This window comes from Lissotriton vulgaris, chromosome 1_1 (genome assembly GCF_964263255.1).
Source record: "Lissotriton vulgaris chromosome 1_1, aLisVul1.2, whole genome shotgun sequence".
NCBI lineage: Eukaryota > Metazoa > Chordata > Amphibia > Caudata > Salamandridae > Lissotriton > Lissotriton vulgaris.
Window position 1 is genome coordinate 1,463,076,238 of NC_141685.1, and position 22,836 is coordinate 1,463,099,073.

The 22,836-nt window shown below is 40.3% G+C and overlaps 1 protein-coding gene across 1 annotated transcript in view; it reads left to right on the forward strand.

Annotated features, from left to right (window-relative positions):
* IL17REL (interleukin 17 receptor E like) overlaps window positions 1-22,836 on the forward strand; it is a 687,219-nt gene that overhangs the window by 228,321 nt on the left and 436,062 nt on the right. Inside the window, exon 5 of the mRNA XM_086967317.1 lies at window positions 12,088-12,202. Within this exon, the coding sequence (XP_086823443.1) occupies window positions 12,088-12,202 (115 nt within the window). The remainder of the gene's footprint in view (window positions 1-12,087; window positions 12,203-22,836) is intronic.

Consider the following 22,836-nt stretch of genomic DNA (forward strand, 5'->3'; position numbering starts at 1 on the left):
TTGGGGGTCACTGTTCGGAACAACTTTGATTTTATGATCCAGTTTCAGCTCTTTCATGACCTCTTTGGTCAAATTCTAAATGTGTGTATTGCTGATATTCAGGGATAGTGATGTGTGTTTTAAATATTGTAACACTGCAGCAGATCACTTATATTATTGCAAATAATCTCTGTCACACCCTTCCATTTCTCATATGTGAGGTCCTGTACTGATCTAAAATAAACTTCTTTTATGGATTTTTCATGAAACGAACACATTTTGTCTGCAAAATGTCTGTAATAGACACTCACACATTAAAAATAAATGATAGAAAACTGCTATTTACAACAATCTGTTTAAAAATTATTCAAGGTAATCAGGGCAAGACTCTTTGTAGAACAACCTGGATCTATGAGGGGCCCCCTTAAAGGCTGGGGCCGTGGGCTAGTGCTCCCTTTGCCCATGCCTTAAAACGTGTCTGAGCTACTAATGTTCTTAACCTGGCTCAAGCAGGTTTCAGCCAACAGACTCAGTGCTGCTGGCAGTACTTAACAACCTCAGGTTAGACGCAGACCTGGCAGAGCCAACGTGCTGATATTACTTGACTCATCAGTGGTGTTTGACTCCATTGACTATAGAATTATTCAGGGTCTTTTAAGTGCGGCTGAATTCACTGACACCGTTCTGGTTTGTTTCCCTTTTCGAATCAGGATTCCTAGTCTGTTAGTCTGCTCCCCTTCAGGACCACGGAGAGCCTCCTTAAATATAGAGAACCTCCAGGCTTAGCTCTATGTTTTCAAATTTTTATTCTATTCAAAAGTCCTCTGGTCAGGCTACCTCAATCGAAAGGTGTAAACATATATATTTATCCAATTGATACGCAATCACTAGTTCGATTGGACAGTGGGGTGATATCCAGTCTACTCGCCCAACAATGTATGAGATCTATATTGGAATGGATGAGAGCTAACTGGCATACACATAACACTGAAAGAGTAGAGGTAATCGTTGGGAATGAGAAACACTAGCCCTAGCTCAACTGTTTTTGGCTTTCAGTGATGAGTGCACTTCCTTTCACAGTAGGAGTTGTCAAAAGTCTTGGGAGTCAAGATTTATTTGGACTTTTTCTATGGTAAGCCAGGCATCTTCACTAAAACCATTTAAGCTGTTGGGGAAAGTTCTACCTTTCTTGAACGAGAATGGGACAACTATCATCCATTTAGGTAATTATCAGTTGCAGGCGTAACTGTGCCAATTCTCCTTATCTGGATTTACAGGTTTACCACCTACATAGAATTCAGGTTATCCAGAATGCTGGTGCATGATAGGTTTTTGAGGACCCACGTTTTACTCACTCTTGCCCCTTTCTTTAACAGCTTTGTTGGCTCTCAGTCAGAGGACGTGTCCAATTCAATGTACATTGCACTGTTCATAGAACTCTACACAGAGACTCCCCATGGTTCATACAGAAACATATAAAGAAACATCACCTCACAAGAGTTTTTCCAACTAATCCAAACACTGTTGAAAATAGAATAAGTGGTTTCGGGTTTTCTAGGCTTTCTGACAACGTACAGTCTATAAATTGTCTTATTTCATTTAGATGCTCTTTAAAATCTTGGTTGTTTTCCCAAACTTTCCGAGTCTCCTCTTAACAGGTACTGTCACTGCAATGTTGGTCCTCTACCACCTCGTTAATAAGCACTCTGTAAATGTTATTATCATGTTGGACCTGACATCCTTGGTATGGTTTTCCTCAACCTTTTTCCTTACATACTTCTGTTTTGGTTAACTTTGTTTTTGCTGGCTTTAAAACTATGCACACTTTACCACTGCTAACCAGTGCTATAGGGCGTGTGCTCTCTCCTTTGGACATGGTAGCATTGGCTTACACCCAAATGGCATATTTAATTTACTTGTAAGTTCCTAGGAAAGTGGTACCACACATACCCAGGGCTTGTAAATTAATTTCTACTAGTGGGCCTGCATCACTCATTGTGCCACTCACTTCAGTAGCCTTTTAAATATGTCTCAAGCCTGCCATTAAAGCCTGCACGTTCAGTCTTGCACTTCCCTTTCGATCTGGAAAAGTAAATCTTTTGCTAGGCCTAAACCTTCCTTTTAATACATATGTCACTGCTATGGTGGGCACTAAACAGCCTACAGGGCAAGGTGCAGTGTATTTAAAAAGTCGGACATGTACTTTTAAGTTTTACATGTCCTCTCTGCTGCAAGGCCTACCTTGCCCATAGGATAACATTGTATTAACGTATTACATTTAATACGTGATAGATTTCAATTGGCAGCAGGTATGAATGTCAAGTTTGGTGTCTAAAGAATTGTACTCTAAAACCCTCTTTAATGGTTAAAGTCACAATTCTGAAAATGTCACTATAAGAAAGTTGGCATTTGTTTGTCCTAACCTTTTGGTGTCTACTTCCTGTTTCCTGGGTAACATGACTAGGGGTAGCTGGCAATTGGTCTATGGATATTGCTCCCAGACTATGAGACAAAGCAGCATAGGTGTTGGCGGGATGGGACATCTCTGACTTGATGAGATGGAGGAATTGCCACCTACCACACTTTCAGGTCTAGTGTTACTCCAGACAAGCTACGGCCAGGGCATAGAGGCAGGGCATTTCAAACATATATGGGTGCAGAACCTTCTCCTGCTTCAAATTGGGCACCAGATATAAATATTGGACCCTCAGACCCAACCCTTCAGTACACCTGTGGAAGACTTGGAAGGACTGCTGGACTGCTTTGCAAGAAGGACTGCTGCCCTGCTGCTTGAGTGAAGGATTAGACCTGCAACTTTAACCCAGGACCACCAGAGTGACTGCAAGGGCTAGTTGGCTGACTTCCTGATGAGAGCATTAGGGGCAGTAAAGTCTCCAACCACCTTTAACCCAGTATCTTGACTCTGTCTGCTGTGAGTTCTACCCCCCCCAAGTAGTGCCACTCCAGTCCTGAACCTACGGAAGTTGGCCTGAAGGTGCTCTGCCAACCCAGCTGTGGTCCTATGGGCAGAACAGACACAGCGTGATGCATCTACTCACAGCCCGGTATTGGAGCCGATCCTGCACTATGCATCCCAAATGCAGGAATTTGCTATGCGGCCTGCAGTTTCCTCTGAACTGCTGCAGCACGATGAATCGTCCACGCAGGCCTTCCCATTGAAGTTCCTCACTGACGTCATACTCTATGACGACACAGGACTCCACTGTATTGTCCTCACCTTTCTCAGAACCGCAGTTACGTGTTGCTTCTTCAATGCAGTACTGGGCATCGCAAGCCACTCGCCGACGGCATCCTCGACGACAATGCAGGACCTCGGATTGCAGCCCCTCAGCTCCTCAGAAGTGCTGCTGTGCAATGCATCCTCGACACAGAATCTAACAATGCTCAGCAACTAGGATTTAAGGTACTTTGTTCAACAAGCCTAACCCTGCCCCTGTATCCGACCCACACTACATTGCGGACACCCTGGACTTGTGATTTTGTCCCAGTTTGGCATAATCAGATTACCACAGTTCACATCTGTTTTTATTGTTTTGCTCTAAAATAATGCATAATAAATTTCACTCTATTCTTTGATGCAGTATATAGATATGCTATGCATGGCATGTGTGTGTGCATGTGTTTTTAATCCACCAGATAGGAAATGTTTTAAAAAGACATATTTGCTCATTCATACTAGGGGAGGGTGGAATTGGTGGGGGTTTGATTCCACGGAATACAGTTGAATTACATTAAAATGTCTTATCTAATTTTCTTTGCGCAAAATGCATCCTTGTGTCCAAAAATGGATGCGAGGATGTATTTGCGCTGAGAAAATAACGCAGCCAAATACCACTCGATGCCCTTACATAATCTGCATGATTAGTGCAGAGTATGTAAGGGCGCTGCCAATGAAAGGTATGTTTTTTCAACACAGAGGGACTGCTCCCTCTTCCATCCCTGTTTTAAATTCACTGCAGTGCATAACTCTTGGTGCCCTTACATACTCTGCAGTGATCACTGCAGCGTCTGTAAGAGTGCTGCCGACGGCTATGCACTGCAGTGGTTTCTAAACAGGGCCATAAGAGGGAGCAGTCCCTCTACATTTAAAAACCACTGCAGAAAAAACTTTAATGTGCAGTGATTTTAAAACATAGTAAACATACAGGGGCTTCTCCCTCTTTCAGCCATGTTTAGAAACAATTTACTGCAGAATAATTCTACCAGCGGAGAAGCGGAATTTATCATTAATTCTGCATTACAAGAGTAATGCAGAATTACCAAATTCCACTAGCTGAATTCAAAATTCCATCCAGGCCAAATTCATACTCAGTGATTTTTCTTTTACAAATATGGAAACACAGCAACTACACTGCAGTAATCCTATGGAAAAAGTGTTATATCACTGTCATAGAAACTCTCTTACAAAACATTTTTATGTATCGTTTGAAATGTGATGTGTATATAAATATGAGAAACAACTAAAGATGGCTGTGCTATAACTTACTACTGCTTTCTGTTGGTAACTCACCAACATTATTTTTTGCTTTTAATTATCTGAGAAATAGTAGATAAACTTGCATTAAAAGGGTTTCGTTTATTTGAAGAGTGACACCATTTCACATGTTATCAGCTGGTTCAGCACATCAGTATTTTCTGAAATGTATACGTTGATGATCCCTAATAACTACATGATATTATTTAGCCTTCACAAAATTGAGTTAATTCATTTTATTTCCACCACACAAGGACTTTTAATTGTAAATCCCACGTGTTAGAGCAGGTCTGTAGGAAATGTTCCCTTTTAGCAGTATCACCCCTGTTTTTTCACCATTTTCTGGACCCTAGATTTTTACTGGCTGTAAAAACATTCTGTACTTTACCCCTGCTAACCAATGATAACATGCCTGCACTCCCCCTTTCAACATGGCGAAATTGGCATACCCTTTTGGGTATATTTAACTTACCTATAATTCTGTAGTATATGATACAAATTGTAACCAGGGTCTGTAAGTCAATGTCGCTAGTGGATTGCAGGACCCATTGTGCCACCTACTACAGTAAAAGTACAAACATGAATAAAAATATACCATTTGTAAGCTGGCTGTTGCAGTCGTAAACTGCAAATTCAACTTGTGAAAATAACCCTTTTTGACAAGTCAAAACCTTCCTTTTAAAAAATTATGATTTACCCCTGTGTAGGTCTACTGCACATAAGGCAAGGTGCATTGTATAGTGAATAGTATCTGTTTATTTAGGGGAAATACCGCATAAAACACGATTACTCATAACAAATAAATTACACAGAATAAAAACATTCACATATATTCAATCTATCTAAACCTTAGTCCAAATAAATAGAAAATGTGGTCAATACTTTCAATCATAATAAAAGTTCCTTACTCCTCCTAATAAACCAGACAGCAAGTACAAATTAACTCAAGCTAAAAACAATGGTAATCTTTGCATCTGTTTGAAATACTTGAGATCCAAAAAACAGTGTTTAATACCCATCCTCAAGCATAGTGGTTTTATCCGTTTAACTTAATTCTTGCCAGTCTGTACATTGAGCAGAAAAATAATTCATGGCTGGCATCTTCAATCACATTAATATTGCTTGGCATATATAGCCAATCAAGATATTTGTTTGTTACAAGAGACATGGGTGAGAGAAAAAGTGTCTTTTGATGGGTTTACTAGTTATAGTGTGGAGGCCAAACCTGCAGCCCATTTTGGGAGGGCCATAGGTGGGCTTTTGATTTTAATTAAGAATGACTGTGTTAGTAGCTCTACCCTGATGGTGATTGATAATTTAGATCTGATGGGATCACTGTAACCTTTTCTTCGGGTCTCCGTTTGACTATTTTTAATATTTATCTTAGGTATTCTACGTGATTGGATAAATCACCTACACTATCTCTTTTGGAGGAACTTATAGACAATCTGGACTCTAGTGTAAAAGTCATAGTAGCAGGTGATTTTAATACCAGTTTTGAACCTTCATTATATTTAAATGAGATAACTAGAGAGGAAGATGAAGTATGGGGTATACCACCTCTGACTGGTCTCCCTTTGAGATTGTTTTTCCAACACTGCTTTAGAACTGGCTTCGTTTACATTAAGCAAGGGCCTTAGAGTGTGTAATGGGCGTACTCGCTCTGATCCTATAAGGGCGGCTACATTTAAGAGAGGGGTATGTACGAGCATTATTGATTATATCTTGGTCGAGGTAAGTTTATGGCCTCTAATGTATAATATGGAAGTGGTGGTGCGTTTCGATAGTGATCATAATTCCCTTGAAGTAACTTTGACAGGTGACTCTTTAAAACAAGATAAAAATAACCACATAATTATTGTACCTGCCCATGTGGTATCTAATAATCACCGGTATGTTTCATGGCCAAATGTTATGTCTAATCAGAAACAGTTCTTACAGATTTACAAACTTTATGTTACGTACTTTGAAGCATATTTAGGACTGAATATGGATGTAGTTCATATTCTAGACATTCATGTTGGCCTGTCTAATGCATTAGAGGAGATTGTTTACCAAAATTGTACTATTAGGACTTCTAATTCATTGAAGGTGGAGAAAGGGTTTAACCCGCTTGCAAGGTAGCCAAGTCAGCTCCGAGGAAGGCTATAATAGAGGGAAATAGTACTGTTAAAGCAGCAAGATCTCACTACAAATCTATCTTGATTAAAGCCAAGAGGAATTGGAATAATAACTTATGGCAAGATATTTTGGATGCTGGAAAAAAGAATGACATTAGACTATTCTGTCGCCTTGTTACCCAAACCAAGTAAGAAAAAACAATTTTACATCAATGTAATATTCCCCGGATAAATGGGTATCTCATTTTACAATGCTTCATGCTTCTGGTGACTCTCAGTTCCTTGATGGCACTAGATTTTTAAATGTATGGCCTATACTAAATTCCACTCCTCCTATCATCTTTAGCTTAGGCGTAACAATTCGAGCGATCGATTCGCAGAAAATCTGCTAAAGCACCTGGACCAGAAAAAATACCCAGGGATTTATATAAATCTGAACCCTTGATATGGTCCTCCTACCGTAATATGTTATTTAATGCTATTGCAGCTGGGGGGAAGGTACCTGACTCATGGCTTGGAGCTGAAATTGTAGCTATACATAAAAAAGGTGATTTGGTGGAGCCATCTAATTATAGGCCTATCAGCCTCATTGATAATGCTCAAAACATTTTTTCGAAACAAATCCTGATGAGACTTCTGGACTGGGCTGATTCACAAGAGATTTTATCTCCCCTCAAGGCATGTTTTAGACCAAGAATTAGTACAACAGATCACATTTTTTGATTTATTATTTTATACTGGAAAAATGTTTAACTTCAGAAACAACACCTTTACGTGGCATTTATTGATCTTAGAGCGGCGTTTGATTTTATACCACGATCAGCCCTTTGGCAAGCCCTGATAAACATGGCTGCTTCGGCCAACTTAGTGCATTTAATAAGTAGATTACATGTGAATAATTTTGCACAGATCCGCTGGGTTAAAAAATGGAGAATTGACGGATCGTATTCCCGTAGAGCGAGGAGTTCGCCAGGGCTGTGTGCTAGTGCCCACCCTATTTTCCCTATACATTAATGATGTTGTGGACACCCTAGAACATTGTAGAAATGACTCTCCAATTTTGAATAACAAAAAGATACTTATTTTACTTTTTGCTGACTATTCCCCCCTCATATCTAAATCTCTGAGTCTCCAAATTTTAATGGATACGTTTTTAAAATTTTGTAATTTGAGATGCTTAGAACTGAATATTAACAAAACTAAGTTTATGGTGTTTGGAAAGAAGAAAACAGGAAGTCGTAGTATTCATGCGGGGCGAGGCCCTGGGCTGAGTACATAGTTTTGATTATTTGGTGGTCAGACTTAAAGACAATTTAGGGAGGACAAACCAATTGGTGAAATGAAAACTAATTACTGAACACAGATCCAATGCCATTTTAAGGTTTTATAATCAAACTAATTTGAGTGATATTTCCCCTGCTGTGGAAGTTTACCGAGCAACAGCACAGGGTGCCGCTCTTTATGGGGCAGAGATATGGGGTTATGGTAATTTACAGTTGTTAACCATTGCTGAGAACAGCTTTTTTAGAAGGCTATTAGGCTTATCATCTAGTACCCCATTAATCCCCATGTATTTTGATGTTGGAATACAACAAGTTGCTCACCGGGCCATTTTGAAAACTTTAGTATATTGGATCCGACTATGGTCTATACCAGAACTTATAGGGGCATATTAGCAAGAACCTTGTTAAAATTATCGCCGTTTTAGCGGCAGGAAACTGCCGCTAAAACGGCAATAATGGGCTTGCTAATATGCGTGATAGAATTCCAATAGAAGCCCAGGTTAGATGTCCTGCACATCTAACCTGGGCTTCTATTGGAATTCTATAACACATATTAGCAAGGCCATTATCGCCGTTTTAGCTGCAGTTTCCTGCCGCTAAAACGGCGATAATTTTAACGAGGTTTTTGCTAATATGCCCCATAGTCTTTAAAGACTCTCAGGTAGAAGTAATGACACAGGGAAATTCCTTGGGTTGAATCTGCTTCTGGATGGTTTTCCAAACTCGGTATGTAGAACTTGGGGGATGAGCCCAATTCTATTTTAAAATCTGATAATAAACTACTTAAATATAGGTACTGGGCTTATATAAATGACCAATCTGTTATGTATACCCACAATGGCCCTGCAACTATTATAAGCAATCTCCACTATTTGAAGAATTTTTAGATTTCATTTTCCCATCTCCAACCAGAAACCTGTATATAAGATTTCGTGATGGAATTTTACCACTGAGAATCCTTACAAGCAAATGGTTGGCAAACCAAGAAACTGAAATCTGCCCTATTTGCGACCTGGCACCTGAAGACGAAAAGCATGTACTTTTTTTTGTAAGGAGTACTTTTATATATGCCGTAACTGGCTAGTTCTCAACTGGCAGTCACCTAGAAGCCTTTAGGATCTTGAAAAGTGATACATCACAAAAAACAGTACTTGCTGTAAGTACATTTTCAGAAGCAATGTGGTATAGGAGAGCAAAAATCCTAAAGGCTTTGGAATAATGAGTTCGTTGGTTGATCTTTTTCCATTATGTATTGCAGTTAATTACATGTATTTTACGCACTATGCACAGTCAGTTTTTAAAATATTTGCACAGCCCTCATATGGTATGGGAAGATAGAATTGCTATGCACAGGAGGGAAATTGTTGCTAGTTCAAACAAATGACTATAAAGTGAACCTGATGGTCAGAGTGTTCGATACTTCAAGTAACATATATTTTGGTTTGTTGTACTTTTAATGGGATGTTTTATTGTGTTTTATATATTGTATTTAAACTGCCTGGAGGGAAATGTTGAAATTATGTTCATTATTGCTATTATGAATATCTTAATGAACTGATTGAGATGTTTTTTGATAATTGTAGTGAGGCTGTATTGGTGTATATAGGACTTAGTATTTTTCCAGTGAATTGGTTGTCTGAGTTTGTTTTTGTTTGTTGTGTGTACTTTGATGGTTATTTAACTGAATAAAGTTATTCCCTACTATTGTATATTTTACATGTGCTGTTTTGTACATTACTAACCTTCCAAACACACGTAAAACTGTTGGTAAGTATTTACCATATCTATGTTTAATGTTTAAAGTTTTAGCTTGTGTGGATTTATCACATCCAGATAGGTTCAAAAGAAGGGAATGCACTTGCGGATCAAAAAAGCGCAGGTGAGACTACCAATTTCTAAAGAACTTTGATGCTGTTCAAGAATGAAAGTCCAATAACCAGATTGAACAATGTTTCTTGACGCTCGTTGATGGTTAATGAGTTGCTCCAGTAATCATACAAATTCCAAATACCCTACAAGTGTTTTATATGGCCAAACCAAGGGATAGAATGGGTTTTGTCAATATTCATAATCTGGATTAGGCCGTTCCTGTATGAGATTAACTCAGGAGTTGACTACAATCTGCCCTCAACAATAAGGAGTCCTAAAATCGCAATATCTCTGATGTGCCTAAGGCTGGTACCATAAAAAATAGGTAATATTGGATAACTGTGAGGCAGCTTCAATAACAACCTCAAAAAAAGTTCTTCTTATGTATGAGATCTTTGGTATTACCAGTTTCCCAGATTTTTGCACTACATTGTGAAGCAGTTTGGGCATTGGCATGATAGATGTCAATTGTAGGGGAAACATATCTGGGACTGGTAGCTTTATAAGTTGTAATGCTCATTGATGACCTATGCAGCATTACTGCTGCACTTTTCTGTATTTGAGATTTCCAAAGAGGAGAATTATTGATTCTAAGACCAAGATAGTCAAACTTATTTACTTTCCGGAAGGGAATGCCGATCATTGTAAGCCATCCTGGTACTTGGGAACAATTCTAGTAAAGAAGCCTTAATCAAAATATCTACTTAGTATGGTGGCACACCCATTGACCTGTGGGTGTCCCACAGACAAAGTCTGGGGACAAGATCGAAAGCAGCTCTTAGGTCAACATGTTTGTGCCCTGGTTTTATTTCCCATGCTTTCCATTGTGTCTGGCAGCAACACAGCAAACTTGGAGACTAAAAGATAGCAGAATCACAAGATAGAAAATCAAAAATCTAACAGACATTGAAAGCACAAGAAGAGGCAGGGTGCAGAGAGAGACAACAAATTGTCCAGGCCAGTGTTTACCAAACTGTGGGCTAGACAATTTTAAGTGGGTCTGGAAAGTCCGAGCAAAAAATAAGGATGCCTTTGAATTCTGTATTTATCTTCTTACATTTGCATGCTTCAACGACAGAGGTAAATGTCAGGCTATGTCTTCTGACAAGTTTCTGCTTATTCTTTTAACATGGGATTGATGTTTACTTTTCTTTCTTTGCAAAGTGAGTTCATCTTTTAAAGTGAATTAAGTGTCAATCTTAGTATGTCATTTCTTGGGTGTGGGTGTGAAGATGGCAGGCTCTCTCAAGTCAGCAAGCCGACAGCGCTACACCCATGTGACCCATGGGATCGCAGTGATGTGGATGGGCCTTAAATGGCTGGCAAGTGTTAAAGCTCAGAAATACACTACAGTGCTTAATTTGTAGAAGAAATAGTGCCAGTGCACAAAGCTCTGCTGAGAAGCCAGCAACTGGTGCAATTAAAAGTCGTCCCGCCGAATGCCAAGGTCGGTAGTCGAAAATCCACCTCAGGCCCCTTTAATCCACTACTAGTCAGTCCATACACTTTTACCTCATTCATGCATGTTCCTACTTTCTCCCTTTGTGACAGTTTTTCCTCTTTCTGCTTTGAGTATCTTTCCTTCCCTTGCTCTCGGTAAAAATTTGATGTGGAAAAATAAGTGCCGATCCCCAAAAATTGCCAGTCCCCCACACCAGCAACCACTGGCTTAAATTAAGCACTGCCTAGTTAGTAACTCTGTAGTCTACCACTCTTTCATATCACAAACGGTGTTGTGAGAAGTGTGCAGTGCAAAACGGACACAATTCTACCGCCTGCCTGCCTTGCATTTTCCCCTGTTGTATTCCTGCACATGGACAGGACAGCTATCCTGGAAATTTCCTGCATTCCTCAATGATTGAACGATATGCAGGAGTCTGTACCTGACATCCTATGGGAACGTCCACACACATTATCTTTTTTTAACATTTTACCATTTTATTGAATCTTGACATTGCATTACATGTCTTCTCAAAAGATCCCTTTATAACATAACAGATGCATATACGCATGCCAGTGTGTGCACAGGCATCCATTTTGTGCATGCTGACTTTGTCTTTGTAAACAACTGTTTGCGAAAAATAAAATTGTATTCTGTGATAGCACAAATCTAGAATATGGTTTCATTATTCATGACTTTACTATACTTTGTAGTTTATAATATTTATTAGCAAAAGTAGTATAGTAGATGGGTATATATGTATTTAATGCCACAAGTGAATCACCAGGAATTCGAAATAAATGATACTGATAAATTATTGTGATATCTATTAATATTTCACATATGTTTTGAGGATCCTGAGTGAAGTTATTTACTTCAGTTCAATTGCTTTCCTATCAGGTGCAGGTGCACTACAACTGCTTTGAAGTAACTGCTGCCCAACAGGTCTTTGTGACCATGAAGACAATTCCAAACTACTGTAATGTCAAGTTAGAACAGGAATATTTTGTTGAAGGTAAGCATTCACATCTGTAAGTGTTTTAATTAAGAACTAGAAAGGTAATGGTGGCATCTTGAACAAAGAGATAAATGCCTCTTACTTTGACTTTGGGAACGATTGAAAAATGGATCAATTCTTGTGAAATCTTGTTATTCGTCTGTGCCTCAGAATGTTGGTATGTTTAATCATACAATATAAAAATGTACAATTTGAAAATAATTTGAGCAAACTGGCTGGTTTTGTCACACCCACTCCCCTGCACAACTTAGTTTTTGTAACCCGGTTTTATTAAGATCCTCTAAACACATTAATCAGTAAACAGAACGCCATGTTTCAGATGCTCATGCTGCAGTACAACTGGTGTCTGTTAAGCGCACTCCTACTCCTCGGAGAAACTAGACCTGTGCTATACCACGTAACCAAGGCCAGAATGTTGGCTACTTTGTAACATTCAAAAAATTGGAACACTATCTTTGAGATGTGCATTTGGTCTATTACTTAAAAAAACATTCAAAGTGAGTGCTTTGGGGCCACCCAGAGGAATTTTATTTTCTCACTACAAGCTGTTGGTTGTTTTGTTTATCATTCCTCATCCTATGGAGTGCTTACATTGCTGTGCACGAGGGACTACTTTACATCTCAAAATGACTTTTAACCATCACACATTAAATATTTTTCTCATAGATCCATTGCATACAGAACTTGTTTTTTGTTTCAACCACTTCTGCACATTTTTTTTAAATGTTCCAGTCCGTGCAAGCGAGGACTATAGGCTTTGCCAATGCTTGTTACGTTAGTAAACCATATAACAATAAACATGGTTACTACTAGAAACCTTGCACAATGCATTGTGACAGTGTCCAAAGCTTTGTGTTTGTGAAACCAAATGGCTGTCTTTTTAAATCAAATATGTTTAATAAACTGTTAGATATGACATTTCACATCAGTAAAAGTAGTGGGTTCGTCTGCAGCAATGTATAAGTAAATATAATAAAGTATCCCATAAGCAAAGAAAAAGAAGCTTAAAGAACTCACCTCCTTCATCCGCTCGCTCTTCGCCCAGGATAGATTCCACTCTTGGATGTGATCATTCCCTCCTTGAGATAGATCATGTGGACCGTAGGGGAGGTGCATTTGTTATCAAACAGTTGTAGACCCCGTGGGGACACTGGCATATTGTGCGTGGTGGATAATTGTACTATCAGTGGTTGCCAAGTCTCATGAAATTTCTTTTCTTGGTGCAATAGATCGAGACAGATTGTCCAGTGCCATGGTGTGCTTTAGTCTGAAATTCCAGAAATTGCTTCCCTTTTCCAATGTGCTGCTATTAATTTCCTTGCTGCTCCCAGTATATGCTGTAGAAGGGCGTTGATATGTAATGACAGATGCCTAATACTATTGTCTCTTAATCTCAGCACTAACTATTCTGGTCTTTCCCAGACTATGAAGGTCGAAACCTTTTTTAATGGGGCTCAACTCTTCCAAAATAAGTATGTCTTCACAAGGCCACCTAATATGGGTCAGTGTTCCTACCTGGCCCTCACACCTCCAGTATTGTGCATAAACTGATGGGTGCATTTGTTTAAGCCATTGAGGGGAAAGATACCACTCTTACATGAGTTTATTTCTTATATCTCTGTATAAAATGCACTTTGATCCCAGTTACCACTAAAGTGAGTAATTATTTCTAAAGACAATGGTCCCTAGACAGTCTGGTAATATACAAATCAATATAGACTCAATCAGTGCTATATTCTCTGTCCAGCCGGACAGGTTTTAATATAAATGTATAACATAAAGTAAGGGAAGAAATCCAAGTGGGACACAACCTGTGTCCTACTGACATAAACAAACAAACAACATTAAGTAAAGGGTTCAGGCAAAGAAAACGTGTCTGCATATAAGTTTGATATAAATGAAACAGACAGAAATCGTGGAGACACCATTATATATTTAACATAACAGTTTAGTGGATGTATATGTGTAACATTTTGCAGACGGAGTTTCGATCGTTGGATCATCTTCAGGACATTACAATGACATGCCTGTATACATACAAATTAAAAAAAAGAGTGGCAGTCCTTCAGCAGCACAGCAGTCCTTCTTCCTGACAGGGCATCCACATTTCCAGAAGTGTACTGCAGTGGTGGTGTCTGAGGTCCTTCTTTTATATTGTGCATTTAAAGTGGGGAGATGCTTCGAAAGGCATGCCCTTGAAGTGCACAGATCCCCTGCCTTCCCTGTCCTGGCTCCAGACTAGATACAGGGCGTTTGCAGCCATTTGTGTGGTGACAGGACCCAGCCTTTTCAAGTGTAAGTGAGGCTGCCCCCAGCTCCTTTCTCCCATTCTGCCAGTGATGACCCACTCAGTCACACCTAAGCTCCCATTGTGTATGGCTGTCTAAGAGGAATACACAAAGCCCAACTGCCCACTACACCCAGTCATGTGACCAGATACCATTGCAGGCACGAAATGGCCAAGGCATGGTAATGCCAACAAGTGGCATTTTTAGAATTGTAATTTAAAATCTGACTTCACAATAAGTTAGGATTTTAAATTCGGATTCCAGAGACACAAAACCTGAATCAGTTCTATTTAAATGGAAATTACACTCAGAAAATGTGTTATGGTAATCCCAATGTTATCCTACGGGAGATTTAGGGTTTCCAGTAGTGCAAAACACATTTCAGAGTTTTTCGCAGTCAGGGCATGTAAAACTTAAAAGTACAACTCCTTCTTTTTAAATACATTGTACTCTGTTCTCTGGGCTGTCCAGGGTCTACCCTAGGGGTGACTTATATGTATTAAAAAAGAAGATACGGGCCTAGCAACGGGTTTATTTTGGCAGGTCGAAATTTCAGCTTAACACTGCACACATATACTCTGCAATGGCAGCCCTGAGCCATGTTTAAAAGGCTACTTAAGTGGGTGGTGCAATCAGTGCTGCAGGCATATAGTAGCATTTAGTTTACAGGCCTGGGGCACATGTAGTGCATTTTATCTAGGAGAGAGCACATGCACTTTAGCACTGGTTAGCGATAGTGCAGAGTCCAACGTCCAGGAAAAAAAAAACAAGGTAAGAAAAAAATGGAGGAAAAAGGCAAAAAGCTGGGTGTAGACCACCCTAAGGCTGACAGGTCTAACAACTAGGACAAGAAATGTCAACTTTCTAAAAGGCCCACACGCCGCAACAGGAAATGGCCCAAAAAGCAACTTGGACACATCTAATTTTTCAACTGAAAACTCACACTTTTTTTGCAATGTTGGTAGCTGTGGATTTTAGACCCCACCTTAGCAGGTACCTAAGGAAACCTACCAAACCTGTCTTTTTTTTTAAAACTAGACACCTAGGAAAATCCAGGGTGTGGTGTCTTGCATGGCTCTCAACAGCTTTTCTTACCCAGAATCCCTTGTTTTAAAATTCACATTTTGGTAAAAAAAAAACACACATTTTCCTCACATTTCTGTACCAGAAAAATTTGGAATCTATGGGGATGTAAAAATATGATAAGAATGGTACCCCACTTGTGTATATGGGCTAAGAAGCCACAACATAAAAGTCCTAAAGTGCTACATTGAGAGATAAGCAATATGAATAGCCGGGGTTCTTGAGGCCATGCTGAGAAATCCTCATGGAATCCACACAAGGCACCCCACCCTAATATCCCATGGTTTTCTAGTTTAAAAAAATGTCTGTAGTTAGTAGGTTTGCATGGGTGGCACCATAGCATGTCCCCAAACAATGCAGCTCCCTCTATTGCTTATCTCAGCATAGCACTTTAGGGCATTTTGTGTTGGGGCCCACTCACACAAGCGGGGTACCGTTCTTATCGAGAGACATATGAAAACTCAGGGTGGTAGGAAATTTGTGGCACGCCACAGATTCCAGAATCTTCCATCACAGATATGTGAGGAAAATGTGTATTTTTTACCAAAATTTGAGGTTCGCCAGGGCTTCTGTGTACAATTACCACGAGAGAACCACACAAGTCATACATCCCAGGGCTCCTCGGTTGTCAAGTTTTCAGAAATGTGCAGGTCTGGTAGACTTCTGTGGGTGGCAGCACATACAAAACCCAAAATACACAGCTATCCACTTTCCTAAAACGGTGCGTTTCAGTGGAAAACCTTGATGTGTCCACTTTGTGTTTTTTGCACTTTCCAATTGTGAACTCAAGAGCCACCCACAAAAATTGTGTTCCATTTGTATGTGGAGACAAGTGGGTGGGTGTGCGATTTGTGAGAACGCTACAGATTTCAGAAATATCCTTCACAAAATGTAAATAAAGGAGTGATCTTAGCCATTTATGCAAACTTTCATGTTTTGCAGACTATTGTGGGAAAGTGAGTGGGATCAATGGAAGCTATACCACCCTTGATAATTCAGAGCATGAAGTTGAAAAAAACAGTGAGGGGTTGTTACTGAACTTTCCAAATAAAACCACCACTCATGTAGGTAGGTTTCGGTATATCCAGAAGTGCTAGCTTCAAAGAACGGATACTAATCACAGTATCAGAATATTTAAACTAAGACTACTGAAGGAGAGCAATAAAGCTGTTTTATCAGCCATTTATACACCACATACAAGAGTTTCATACCATTAGTCATGTGCCCAATCCAACATAGCAGTGCACTAGCATCAACATACCACCACCATTCAATAGTCCAGCCCGAAATGTATTTGTCACCCTAAGTAGGATGGGTACACTTAGACGTGCGTTCCGTGCTCGCCATGCCACTGGAGTCAAGCCATTCTGGCTGATGAGGGGTGATACCCCAAAATCGGTCTCAGAATGCTTGTTTCCGGTTCAGGGAGAAAAATGGCCTGGCAGTTTGGCCTGGACTGTTCCCATGTGGAGCAGGGTCTCGACTGATTTGCATATGGCTGGGTTTAAACTAGAATGGCATGGAGAGCAAAAAAACTATGAATTTAGGCCCAGATCTCAGTACTGAGGTGAATGTTTGACATTGTTCAACATTCTATCCATCAATTGTTCTTTTTTCATTTATAAGGGCATGGATCTCCGATGTGCCTTACAAAATCCTTATAATGTATGGCAAAGGGTATTTTATTATTTATAATATGTCACACCACTACCTTTCCCACAAACCTCTTGAATCCTTGCTGCGCTGTTCTTTCCTATGAAAGAGGTAGGATGCTTGCATGCATGAAGAATAAAAGTAGAATTTTCAGTGCACAATTAAACACAACAAAAAGCAGTTAAATATTTCTTGCAAAAAGATAATAGAATCGATTTAATATGTCAAGTTTAAAAAATATACTGTAGCTCAGAATGTGTAGGAATATGCAGAGAGATTCTATCTTTCCTATAAATAACAATAGTGCTCAAAAAATAAACATGCTTCATACATATCTTCTTTTTCCTCATCATCTAGAAAACAGCAGAAGGAAAAGCCAGGTGTCATTTTCTGTTTAAACTGCACCTTTAATTATGCCTTTGTTCTGCATTTCACCTGTGCTAACCAGAGGCAGCAAGCATTGTGACATAAAAAAAGACTATGATAACTTATTACAGGTGAACAGCTATACTTATTACAGTTGAACAGCTACGTCATTTTAGAGACAAGCTTTTATACGTGGATTTCAGTCTTCCAAGTATTGTACATATTGGGCCTGATACACAAAGGAGCTCCACACTCGTGGCGGAGGCCCGCAGTCGTAGGGGAGTCTCTGCACTCGGGGTGGAATCTCCGCAATCAGAACTCTCATAGCTGAGATTCCCAGTGGCGGCCCACCCGTTGGGCGGAGGAATAAAAGTGAAAATGTAAAACGGTAATAAAAGGAATTAGCGTTTTATTTTTCACTGCCCCGAGCAGTGTTTGCGGGTGGGACATTGCTTCTGACTGCCAGCAGGGGAGTGGTGCTCGCTCCAGTTTACACTGCGCAAGTCACAGTAGAGAACACAGCAGAGAACTGCTACACAACTACAACACGCATTTGAATGAATGATATCAGGTTTTAGAAAATCTGAGTCAAACTGCCTTTCTCTGGACAAAATGCTTTATTCGTTTGGAAAGGTAATTAATTTACTACACGTATAACATGTATAAGTGACTTAGACAACTTAAAAATATACTGTTTAATTCAGAACTTTTCATTTTAAAAGTATAATAGCACGATTTACATTGAGAGTCAACCAAAAATTCCCTGTAGCAAGGTTCCAGGATGTTGCAAGTATTTGCCTAATTCAATAAATGCCTCACCCAAAACTTCAGCAGTTACAGGCAATCCGGAAAGAGGAAAATGAAATGCACAAGCAACTCATTATATTTCTATGGTATCCACATTTTTAACCCCACATTTCGTACTTTGGAAAATCCACAGGAGTTTGCAAAGAGAGCTGGAACAAAAACACTTGAGCAAATCAAATTTTGGGCAGCATGTGTTTGATCAAACCCGTCTGTGTCTTATTCTTGCTTCTCCCTCTTTTAGGGATTAAACATTAGCAGATGAGAATCAATAATTCTCGGTGCATTGCTCTCCCCCTTTCTCTTGACTGTATGCCCTTAGCCTGGCTTATATACTGTTTCCTTCTGTCTCGGTTCAAGTGATAGGATGGGGACCTGAAAACCAACTTCATACATTAATTAATTTATATTTAAGACCACAGAGAAAATCGTCTTATTCTAGACAGGATAAGATAAAGCTGCCTGGGTTCCTGTAACCTTTTAATTCCAGTTCATAGGACAGCATCTCAATCTATTGTAGAAAACCTTGAGAATACTCACACTTTTTTATCCACATGAAAACTCACTCACCTCCCAAAGATTCATCAATCAGAAGATAACTGTGTAGGGATGGTGCACACAGGTCAGCAATGTGTAGAGTATTTACACAGCACACAAACAGCAATAAAGTAAAAAAGACACAAACAAGGGAAATCCAACCCAATTTCGAAAAATGGAGTTACATTTAATAAGATATTTGATGCCAAAACGAAATAAAAAAAATTGATAGAACCCGAGATATACAACTTTAAAGTTTTCAGTTAAGTATAGCACCACTCACGGCTATCTGGTCATGCAAGTCCAGTTAAACTCACAAGTCCAGTCAGACTGCAATGGAGCGTGGGCTGGATGCAGGAACACCATCAGTCCAATTGAAAACATTACATTCTTTACTCCAGCGCAAGTAGTTCCATTTGTGGTGGAGGAGGCCGCACGTAGCAGGAAGAGCCTTATAGATAGTCGTCACTGTAACGTGGAAAGCAGGCTAGGCATTGCTGGCAGTCTCATGCTGTAGCACGAAGATCCTGACCGGCATCGCGGACAGTTTTTGCCAGAGATTTACATTGGTGGCCACTGTGGGCTGGAGATGCTGTGCGGGAAGTGCAGATCTGGTGTTGCTGGTCGACAAAGACGGTTGCCGTAGCAGAAAGAGTCAGTTAACAGGAGCTTCATGTTGACGATTGGCACTGGCAGCAAGGTCTTGACGCCAGTGGGCCCATTCGTGGTCAAAAAGTACTGAAAACTTCAGAATGAATCCTTTTCTTTAAGAATGAGCTCAACTCATGCCACACCATGGGACCAGGATCTGGAAGGCACCTCTTGGGGGGTTCAGGAACTCACTCCATCTGAGGCCAACAGGACTCAGGCAGGTCCATGTGCAGGTCATCCAATTGCAGCAGGTCAGCTGGGCAGATGCAGAGAGGCCTCTGGAGCTTGTTGTCTTCCCGAAGCTCAGAACTGGAGGTGAGTCAGCTGACCATTGGAGCCACATTCAGCCTAGTATGAAGGGTGTAGATCCAGTCTTCCTTCTAAGGAAGCAGGGCAGGCCTTAACCAGCAGGGTAGTAGTCTTGTGTACAGGCCAGTCTTTCTCTGTAGTATCCACAGGTCCAGGAGTGCAATGAAGAGAGGGTCGGAGGTTCCCATTTTTAGACCTTGTGCCGCCTTTGGATTGGCAGTAACTTCTGAAGTGTTCCCCTACAGGTGTGTCTGGAATTTGATGCCTTCCTTGCCTGGTCCCAGTCCGTCTGGGGACACTGTAGGCTAGTATGAAGTGCTTAGTGTGTGAGCTGGGACAGTATCATTGAAGTGCAAGTGTGGTAGGTGACTGCTCCACCCTTCACCTCATAAAGCCAAGATAGCCCATTCTGCCAACACCCAGACCCTGTATTGTGATACTGTCTGAGTGAAATACACAGAGGCCAACTACACCTAATCATGTGATCGAGGAAACAGGCTGCAGGCACTAAATGTTTAGGTCGAATATATGCCAAAAATATATGGCTGCCAGTAGTACCACTCTGCTCTGGCTGGGCTGAAGTATAAAAGCACTGCTGTGGCACATGAGAAGCAGACTTGCCTTTGCCATGATGAAAAGCAAATTTTTTATGGTAATAAATCCCCAATGCAGTGTACTTTGGAAGGCCACATGACATGGTGGTTACCAAATAAAAAAGGTATCACACTAAATATTTGTAATAGTTTGCCTTTACAGTGACAGAAGTCAGAAAAACTGTTTCAATGTTTTCCATGAATCAACCAATCAGGGGTTTGTTAATCGCGACTGCTCACCTGTAAGTGTCTCTAGGCGCTGGATATAAAAAAAAACACCTTAACTCCGGCATGGAAAATGGCAGATAGATTATTCAAAGTTATTTTTTACTTGTTTCAAACATCTTGTTCTTTTGTGGAAGAAGTTTTTTGAAATTTTAGTTAAAAAAATATATTTAGGAAAATGTACTTTATGTTGTCTGAGAGGAAACTCATTTCAAACCAGTTTGCCTCTCAGTCCTATTCTAGAGGTTAAATATAGGTTTGTGTTATTTGTTAACAACCTTGCTCGCAGACAGGGGCGGCTCATCCATGTGGGCGGAGGAGCGTCGCCCCACTTCTTTTTTGCAGTGTGTGAAGCAGAAACATAAAAAGATATTTTAATAGCATTTTATGTTACTGCTTCTCGCACTACGAGAAAGCAGAAGGCAGGGTTTGGTTGGGGCAGGCGGTCCTGCTCCAGGCAGGAGAGGAGTGGCTAGCCCACTGTTGTGGTGCTGACTGTTTGGTCGGCCACAAGGCCAACTAAACACGTCATGCACACTCTGCATTTTCTCTACATAGGCTGCATGCAGCCTACATAGAGGAAATGGCCTCCGCATAGACGCACATGGGGTTGGCTTCCCAACCAATCACAACGCTGCCATTGTAGCCTTTTGATTGGCCTAATAAAAGTCCCTCAGAGCACGCCAGCCCACATTGTACACGAGGAACTGGGTGCCCGTTACATTATGGATTGGTGGACTGTTAACCCCCTAGTTTGCTGGGTAAAGATTGTTTCTCCCTGGACCATGGCCTCAAAATTCCCTGGCCAAAATATGTGAAGGAGTCCCTTGTGAAAGTTGGTTGTGCAGATTTAGTTACTAACCCCCTCGGAAATAAGTACACTGGATAGGGCACTGGTCAAGGACTGGTTCTTTAAGTATGTAACGCTGCACCGGGAAGACAGAGAGTTACTTAAACCGTCAGTGAGAGAACACTTAGTTGCCAGATCCACAGAGGGCATTGAACCATACCTGTCTTGTATAAGTAGTGCCCATGACAGATTTTTAATGACTCGGTTCAGGGTAAACCTTTTGCACCACATTTTTGCAGAACCGTCAGGGTTCACACTGCATCCAGAGTTGAAGGGGCCCTGTAGATGCGACGATAGGTCTCCACAGGACACCCTTCACTTTGTTTTATTTTGCCCATTTTATTCTTATCCAAGAAGAGTCTTTCTGAGAGGCATCTTGAAAAAAGTCAGATTTAAACAAGCACGGATGGCACTTTTATTTTTTAAATTGGCCACAGATGCCTTTACACTCTTCTGTATCACAAACGTTTTGAGGACTGCTTTCAGATTAAGGGCCACAAGGGGTTGCGTGAACTAGACCTGCAGATGGGGTTGGTTCGTGAGAGACACGTTACATGCAATGTTTATTTTTAAGCTAGGTATATTTAATCTGTACTATGTAGATTATAAATTGTTGTACTGTTCCTTTTTAAAAAATGGAGTTTGTACTGTAACCTATGGATAAATTGTTACTTTTACAGTATTTTTATATGCCAAATAAAGGAATTATATATATATATATATATATATATATATATATATATATATATATATATATATATATATATATATATATATATATATATTACCTACTGGCGGTCGCCAGTAGGTATATATAGTTAGGATTTTTTCTCTATGGGACTTTTGAAAATTCTATGCCTAATAACTTTGGCGTTTGTGGACGGAATTGGCTGAAATTTTCAGGAAAATGGCACATTTTGTTTCTGAGCAGCTCCCGGAAATTTGGGGGGGGTTCGTCAAGGGGGGGCCGAGAAAAAAGGGGGGTCCCAAAACGCGTTTTTCCCATGTTATTTTCCATAGGGCGGTTGGACTCACTTTTAGCCCGAACGGCTGAATGGATTTTCACGAAACTTGGCAAAATTGTAGGGACTGTTAGCCCGATGTGCCTTTGCTAGGTCTCAATATATGTGCTTCAGTGGATTTTGAGAAATTAACGTTTAAATCAAGATATATATCTGTAACAGCGCTCCGGGCAGCTATCCGGTTAGCGAACCTTTCGCGTAACGGAACTTTGCGATGAGAAGCTGATTGGCCCTCCGGTGTCTGTCAACA